This window comes from Leopardus geoffroyi, chromosome D3, assembly GCF_018350155.1.
Source record: "Leopardus geoffroyi isolate Oge1 chromosome D3, O.geoffroyi_Oge1_pat1.0, whole genome shotgun sequence".
Classification (NCBI taxonomy): domain Eukaryota; kingdom Metazoa; phylum Chordata; class Mammalia; order Carnivora; family Felidae; genus Leopardus; species Leopardus geoffroyi.
In genome coordinates, this window is record NC_059339.1 from 17,207,234 (window position 1) to 17,215,672 (window position 8,439).

Sequence of the window (8,439 nt, forward strand, 5' to 3'; positions counted from 1 at the left end):
TCGGGCTCCCTGACACGGCTCCTTCTTGGCCTGGATCTGACCAGATTCTGCATGGCTATTCTGGGGGGCTGGCAAACACAGACGACGGGCAAAAAGGAGGGAACGTGAGGAGGGGGTGTGATCCCTCACCTGGAGCCGGAAGGGAAGGGCTTCCGGCTGGGCTGGGGAGCAGCTTTCCTGTCGGAGTCTCCGGGGATGGATGTGAAGAAAAGGCGGAAGCCTAAAATCCAAAGGGGTCAATCGAGTCAGCACTGCCAGGGGCCAGCCCCTCCTCCCAGGTGCCAAGGCTGCCCCGCCTCTGCCCTCGAGGAGACCCAACAGATGTATGTTGAGAGGCACCGGGTGCCTCCCGGAGCCAGGGCCCGAGGTGCCAGAGGGGACGCGAGCTGCGCATTCAGAGCAGCAAGCCCTCAGAGGCTTCTGGAAGCCAGCAGTTGAGCCTTCTGCCTAAGGCAGCTTCCAAAGTGGCAGGTGGGTTGGGCGCGGGACAGACACTCAGCAGGGAGAGGCTGTGAAGTGCCGTGGTTAAGATGCCCCTGCTTGGGGTTAGACAGACAAAGGTGCTTCAGGCAAGTGACTTCGCTTCTCAGAGCCTCAGCTCCCATGACACCCTGCCCTACAGATAGGGGTATCATCATCATACCCGCCTCAGAGATCCCAGAACGTACCACAATGTATTTCCCAGCTCCAGATACACATGAGTTGGGAGACAAGAGCTGGCCTTAATAGTAAAACCACTCACCATCATCCTCCGGGGGGACTTTCTGTATTTCAGTCTTTTTCGGCTCCTTCACTATTTCTGAGATGGTAATTGAGCTACGGAAGGAGGAAATGGTTGCTTAAGGATGAGATTTTGGGTAACAAAAAAATTTTTTTAACTGGAGGGGACGGGGGCATGTGATGTTCAATGCAATGGCAGCAAGCACGCCGGCCTGATAAGAACGGTTAACGCCTACAGCCATAACATGCTGATCAGCCCCCGACAGCTGAAACTGCAGTGCCTCATTTGTTTGAACCCCACTTTATTCCAGGAAGTACTGAAGAAGTTTTAAAGATATACACAGTACCACAGAATGAATGCAATTTTGAATAGAGCAAAGAAAATAGGCCAGGAGGGACAGAAAGTGCTGGAGAGCAGGCACATGTTTTGCTTTGAGCATCCTGGCAGCAAGCATGAAAAGGGAAATAGGACTGACCGATCTAGAGAACTGGTTCAAGGTCAGCTGTCAGCTCGGACACAGTGTTTTTTTTGTTTTGTTTTGTTTTGTTTTTTGTTTTTGTTTTTTTTTAAAGACAGATTTATTTTTTAATTTTTTTCATGTTTATTTATTTTTGAGAGAGAGACAAAGCACAAACAGGAGAGGGGCAGAGAGAGAGGGAGACACAGAATCTGAAGCAGGCTCCAGGCTCCTAGCTGTCAGCACAGAGCCGGACACAGGGCTTGAACTCATGAACCATGAGATCATGACCTGAGCCTAAGTTGGACACTCAACCGACTGAGCCACCCAGGCGCCCCTCTAACACAGTGGTTTAATGTAGGTCTGCAGGGCACATTAAGCAATGTCTGGACACATTTTTGGTTGTCACAACTGGTGGTGGTGGCGGGGGGGGGGGGTGGTGAGGGGAATGCTATTAGGATCTGGTAGGTAGAGGCCAGGGATGCTGCTCCCCATTCTATAGTGAAACAGGAAGAGCCAGTCTAAAAGGTTAGTGGTGCCAAGGCCAAGAAGCCCTGATCTAACACAAGAGACCAACTAGAGCACCATTTAAGTCTCCTTGCAGAGAAACACAAAAACGCTGCAGGGAATGTGCTGACTGCGGTTGACACGCATCCGGCTGGATTTCCACCTGCGGAAAAGTCTGATGTGGATCATTGCAGTGCTGGGTGGGCCTTGTTCACCCCGAAGCCGAAGAGTCATGAAGAAAAACTGCACCCGTGTGTTGAAATGCCAACAGACCCTCCTACGTGTTTACCACATTCTCGAGCTGGGGCACTGGTACTGAGACCGCGGTGGTTCAGGCTGCTAAGGTCTGGCCCACCAGTCTATCTCAGAGCAGCTGGTTTACACTGCGATAGGACATGTTTGTCTTTTTCATGTTTCGGGACTCAGACCTGAACATCCTCATTTCCCTTTCAAAATCTGGTAGGGCTCAGTCAATCAGGGATGGATCTAGGCCAGCGTCTCTTGAAATGTGTTCCTTGCTACACCGATCGGCCTTCCGTGAAGCAAAGCCACTGTGGCCAGATGAGTTTGGAAACTGCTGGGCCAAGCAAAGTCACACATGTCCCTTTACCGCAGATTCTCAGAGCCTTGACTACACGATTAGGAATCCAAATCTCCGGGGGCACCTGGGTGGCTCAGCTGGTTAAGTGTCTGACACTTGATCTCGGCTCAGGTCATGATCTCATGGTTTGTGAGTTCGAGCCCTGCGTAGGGCTCTGTGCTGAGAGAGTGGAGCCTGCCTGGGATTCTCTCTCTCCCCTTCTCTCTGCCCCTCCCCAACTTGTGCTCTCTCTCAAAATAAATAAATAAAGGTAAAAAAATATCAGCTCTGCTCCCTCCTCCCTACGGCTTCGAGCAAACGCTCCTTCTCCCAGAGACCCTGTTTCCTCACCGGCAGACGAGGACAACGACAGGACCTACGTGGCAGATTGTGCATGCCGTGAGGTGACACAGCATGTGCTCCCCACAGCGCCTGCTTGCACACCCCGAGCTCCCCACCGACGTGGGCCGCTACTGTTCGTATTAATGGAAGCAGGGGAAGAGAAGGAACATTTTTGGTTACCTGTCCAGCAGGGCTCCCAGTTTCTTGGCTACGTGGGCTCGGAATTCAGGGGTGGTCTGAAGCTCATTGCCATCTTGTTCATGTTCGTCCGCTTTCCGCCTGCAACGCACACGAAAGGACCTCACTTCCCGCCAGTTCAGAGGCTGCTCCCTACCCCCCACCCACGAGGGCAGGGACGACATGTGTCTCATTCACCCCGATAGGCCAGGGTCTATCCTTGCATCTGGCACACAGTAGGGGATAAATATTTGTTTAGAGAATGGATTAAACTTGGACCCAAAGCACACAGTACCTGAGGCTTGGCTGGCTGGCTGGCAACTGATTATTTGCGGCATCTGTGGAAATAACGAAAATTGAGGCATTTATAGAGGAAATGACAGGAACAGTATCTGTTGTGCGTCAGAGGTGATTTTAAGTGATTTACACGTATAACTCATTGAATGTTGCCAACAACCCTGTTAAGGGAGTTATTATTCCCATTTTGCAGAAGAGGAAACTGAGACGAGGAGATAACTTGGCCAGAGTCACACGGCTAATAACCGAGAGGGTTGGGGCCAGACCCAAGTCATCTGGCTCCAGAGCCCCCTCTTAACCACCGTGCTGAACAAGAAAGTGTATTTGATTCCAGTATTTATTGAGCACCTACTATGTGCCTGGCTCTGTGCTAAGTGCTGTGGGGGACAGAGAATCCATTACGTAGATCACATTTTTTCAAGCTGAGACTGGAAATGGCTGGCCTGGTGATCATTCACTCAACTGAATACTGAAGCTCTAACATTACCCAGGTGGTGTTCTAGGTGCTGAACAATTTAGACATAGATGCCAGTCCTCACGGAGCTTACATGCTGGTTGGTGGATACGGAGGGCTAAAACACACAATTAAAATATAAAATTAGATCATGATAAATACAGAGGGGAAATAAACACAGCAGGAGAGAGAAGTGGTGAGGGCTAGGCGGGGGATCATTTTATAAAGGCAGGTAGGGAGGACTTCACGTATAGGTGACAGGTGAATGGATTTCAGAGAGGCAAGGGAGTGAGTCAAGTGGACATCTGGGGAAGAGTCTTCCAGGAAGAGGGAAGAGCACCTACAGAGGCCCCAAGGCAGAAGCCTGCCTGGTGCATCTGAGAACCAGCAAGGAAGCCGGGGTGGCTGCGGCCCAGTGAGTTAGGGGAGCAGCAGAAATGGGGACCTCATGGGGGGCCAGATCATGAAGGGACTGGTGGGCCAGTGTGACGACCTGGGCCCTGAGGGAGGTGAGGAGCCACTGGAGTCTGCACAGAAGAGGGACACGAATGGACTTGGGATTTTACAGCACATCTCTGGCTGCAGTGTGGACATAGACCCTGGTAGGGCAAGGGCAGAAGGAGGGGGACCATGGCAATCATGGAGGCGATGAGAAGGGGCAGGACTCTGGATGTATTCTGAAGGAATCAACAGGATTTTGCTGACAGATTCGATGGATGGTGTGAGAGATGTGTGAAAGATGTTCTGAGGTTCTTGACTTGAGTAATGGGACAAAATGTTCTTGTGACTTTAAGGAGCCAACTGGTCAAATTGATCACTTGGTAACGCTGGGCCCACAACAGGGCCATGTGGTGTTAAAACAACCGCGGGGCACACAGTTCACATTGTGATCCATGTCACAAGTGCTGTGGAGCATAACACGGAATGCAAAGTGCCCGATGTCCCTGGAGTCGGAGAATGCAGATGGCCGGGATAGACCCAGAGTCCTTCCTTCTGAGCATGCCATCACAAGGAGGAGAAGGATTTCCTCTGTCATGACTACGGAGCGAGGGCTGTGATATAATGTCATGGAACAGAAACAGCATTAGACCCCAGGCCTCAGAAGACGGGTTTCAGTTAAGTTCTGGTTCTTCCACTGTGACTCCGGACAAGTCCCTTTACCTCCCCGAGCCTTTGTTTTGGCATCTAGAAAGTGGGGATAAGACCTCCAACTTCCCAGAGTCACTGTGAGGATACAGCGAAATTTGACATGGGTTTGGACACTTTGTTTGCACCTCTGTCTCCCCCTGGATTTGAAAGCTGCTGGACACATGGTCTGCGTCTTGCTTTCTGTACGGCTCCAGCTCTTGGCATAGTGCCTTGGTGTGAAAGAAACATTGCATAAAGTAATCACGGCGTACGTTGCCTTAAAATGTAAGTGGTTTGAGGTGTGGGTGACCAGTGCTTCATTACTGGATTAAAGAGCTGTATCAGGGGTTACAGTAATAATATAGTAACCTACAGGGGCGCCTCGGTGGCTCAGTCAGCTAAGAGTCTGACTCTTGATTTCGGCTCACGGCATGATCCCAGGGTTGCTGGAATTGAGCCTCAAGTGGGGCTCTGCGCTGGGCATGGAGCCTGCTTAGGATTCTCTCTCTGCCCCACCTGCACGCTTGCGTTCTCATGCTCTCTCTCTCTCTCAAAACAAAACAAAACAAAACAAAATATATATATATAGTGACCTACATTTCCACATGGTTATGGACCAAAGGGTCAGAGTTTTGCCCACAATGGGCAACTGTCCGTGGCAGGGAGGGGCAGAGGGCAGTTAACAGTATGGGCTTGGAGGCATAAAGACCTAGATGGATGTCTGGCTCTGCTACTTACAAGCTGGAGGACCTTTCTGAGCATCAGCTCTCGCATCTGTATAATGGGGCTAATAGTTGCTGGAATGGTATTGTTGGAAAAATTAAAGACACCAAATGCAAAGTGTTTAGAGCAGGGCACACAGTAACAGCTCCACCCGTGGCGGCAATTTTTATTATCACACGGCCCAAGAATGCGTGTCACATGTTCAGGATCTTGCCTGGCACACAGTAGGTGCTCAATAGGTAACAAGACTTATCATCAGCAGTCACATCTACTTTGATCGGCAGAAGCTTCAGGAATGCACAAAAGGGTAGGCTGTAAAGCTGGTATCTTGGATGCCACCCACTCCTCACACGTGCATTGCTTCACATGTTGGCCAGAGCTGTTCACGAAGGAGACTCACCACAACCCTAAGACCCAGGCGTTTTACGGATGAGAAAACTGTGGCTTTCAGAAATGATTTTCCTTGTCTAGGACCAGCTTCAGAGCTGGCACTTCCTATCAAGTGCTCCCTCCGCTGCCACAGAGAAATCCATCCTGCCAAGGCAGAAGCAACTGGCCCGGAAATCTAGTTGGAGTCTCACCCCCCCCCCCCCCCCCCCCCCCCCCCCCCCCCCCCCGCCTCATCAGAGAAGTGCCTTTCTGGCCAGGTCATTCATTCAAGAACTATTTTCCTGAACGCTGATCATGACCTATGCCAGGCCCCGGGGGAGGGGATACCATGGTGAAGGGACAGGCCAGATCCCAGCCTTCATTAAGTTCCCGTCACGTAACCTCTCCCTTGCCATATTTGTGGAGCAAGTCAGGCCAGGGGCAGCTCAGGTCATGATCTCGCGGTTCTTGAGTTCGAGCCCCACGTCGGGCTCTGCGCTGACAGCTCGGAGCCTGGAGCCTGCTTCGGATTCTGCGTCTCCCTCTCTCTCTGCCCCTCTCCTGCTCGTGCTCTGTTTCTGTCTCTCAGAAGTAAATAAACCTTAAAAAATTTTTTAATATGTGCCAAGCATTGCAGATGTATCATCTGGGTTACTTCTCAACCTTGGGGGCAGGTGTACCCACCATTATCCCTACTTGACGGGTACCTTGCCCCAATGCTCATTGCTAGTGAGCGATGGAGATGGAGAGGCAGACCTGTAGATACAGCTTGAATGAGAAAAGTCCCGAGTTTTGGTGTCCAGAGATGGGAGGATATAGTACTGTTTGGAGTCTACCTATGGGACATACAATGTGGCAGGACAGCAAGAAGGGAGAGGCAGGGGGGAATGAATTACCAAAAGACTTGTAAGTCCTTTCATTTATTTTCTTTTTCTTTATTATTATTTTTCAACATTTATTTATTTTTGAGAGACAGAGAGAGACAGAGCATGAACAGGGGAGGGGCAGAGAGAGAGGGAGACACAGAATCCAAAGCAGTCCAGGCTATCAGCACAGCGACTGATGTGGGGCTCGAACCCACAAACCTTGAGATCATGACCTGAGCCTAAGAAGGACGCTTAACCGACTGAGCCACCCAGGCGCCCCGACTTGTAAGTCCTTTTAAACAAAAGCAGGGGTTCTTAACCTTGCTTTGCTATGGCCTGCTCCGGCAATGTGGGAAAGCTTGGATCCTTTTTCAGAATACTGTTTTAAATGCATAAAACACAACACATTACAAAGAAAGCCAAAGATACAGAAATTCAGTTATCATTAATAGTTAAAAACAAACAAACAAACAAACCCAAATTTGGCACATTAATAATATATGTGCTTCTTTATTAATGCATTAAATCTTTATGAATGCATTACGATCTACTAGTGGGCCCAAAAATGCCTGTAATTTCTTAAATGGATTAACTAATTGATTTTTGAGAGAGAGAGAGGGAGAGAGGGCACAAGCAGGGGAGGGACAGAGAGAGAGGGGGACAGAGGATCCGAAGCGGGCTCTGCGCTGACAGCAGCAAGCCCGATGTGGGGCTCGAACTCAGGAACTCGAGATCATGACCTGAATGGAAGTCCCATACTCAACGGACCGAGCCACCCCAGCGCCCCCCAAAACGACTGTACTTTTAAAGCAGGGATGAGTGTCAATTATTTTTTCCCAACATTTTACCGTGACTAAAATGATCTTTTGATATACATGCAGACGGTAACGGGATATGGAAATCTGTGATTTTGTTAGGACCAAGTAACAGGTACTGCCCAAACTACTGTAGCACTAGATTGTCACCGTCAGACACGTGGAGGACCCAGCTCGCTGACGGCCCCAGGGTCTGAGAAGGTGCTGGAGGCGGGGAAAGGCTGGATGCCAGCATCCGGGAAGGGGGGCTGTCCCAGCCATCTCGGAGAGGTGGCGGGCTGCCAGCGTGCGGCAGTGAGGAAGGACCGAAGGAAGCAGAGTCAAGAGGCATTCAGGTGCCTCAGTTTCCCCGACCGGGGTAATGGAAGTACCCTCCCTGTTGCACCTGCCCGCTCTCTGAATCTGAGTCCCGCGCAGTCCCCGAAGCTTTCTCAGGGAAAGAAGTCGCGTGCCGGTCACCCCCTCCTCACCACCCATCCTCTCAGACCCCAGGGGAAGATCCCACGCCTTTCGGCCAGACTCCCTGCATAGCCTCCTACCGGCTCTTGGCTTCTCCGGCCCCCTCGAGGGATGCTCCAAGCCCCAGGCCGGCATCGCTGCCTCGCGGCACCGTGCCAGCTCCTCCTCATCGCTGCTGCTGCTGCTGCTGCTGCTGCTGCTGCTGCTCTCCAAAGCGCTCAGGAGGCCACTGGGCGCAGCCATCTTGGGCCACCGCGAAGGATTGTGGGGAGCGTTCCACTAGCAACCCTTCTCCACCACGGCACTGGGGCGGAGACGCGCAGGGCATTGTGGGGATTGTAGTTCTCAGGCTCAGTCCGCCCTCGGTCCCCCGGACTGCCCTGAGGGTTTCCTCAAATATGAGAGCTGGAAGGGCCTAAGAGGTGAACTCCATCCTTTTCTTGATGAGGCAAATGAGACCTACAGAGGAAAAGGAATTGCCTAGGTCATACCAGAACCTTGACTCCAGCCCAGACCTACTGAATCGGAACTTGCTTTTAACCGT

At 51.3% G+C, this 8,439-nt stretch overlaps 1 protein-coding gene across 9 annotated transcripts in view; it reads right to left on the bottom strand.

Annotated features, from left to right (window-relative positions):
* CD3H12orf43 (chromosome D3 C12orf43 homolog) overlaps positions 1-8,170 on the bottom strand; it is a 37,429-nt gene extending 29,259 nt beyond the window's left edge. For 6 of the 9 annotated variants that reach the window (XR_006707651.1, XR_006707654.1, XR_006707652.1 and 3 more), the window contains exons 1-5: positions 7,976-8,169; positions 3,080-3,122; positions 2,788-2,886; positions 743-816; positions 130-220 (exon numbers count right to left, since the gene is read on the bottom strand). Coding sequence is in view for 5 of the 9 variants with exons in the window: in XM_045458212.1 (XP_045314168.1) it covers positions 130-220; positions 743-816; positions 2,788-2,886; positions 3,080-3,122; positions 7,976-8,138 (470 nt within the window). In the remaining 4 variants the exon portion in view is untranslated. Of the gene's footprint in view, positions 1-129; positions 221-742; positions 817-2,787; positions 2,887-3,079; positions 3,123-7,975 lie in introns of all 9 variants that reach the window. The other 3 variants (XM_045458215.1, XM_045458213.1, XM_045458214.1) reach the window with 1 other exon arrangement.
* Positions 8,171-8,439: the final 269 nt, after the last annotated feature.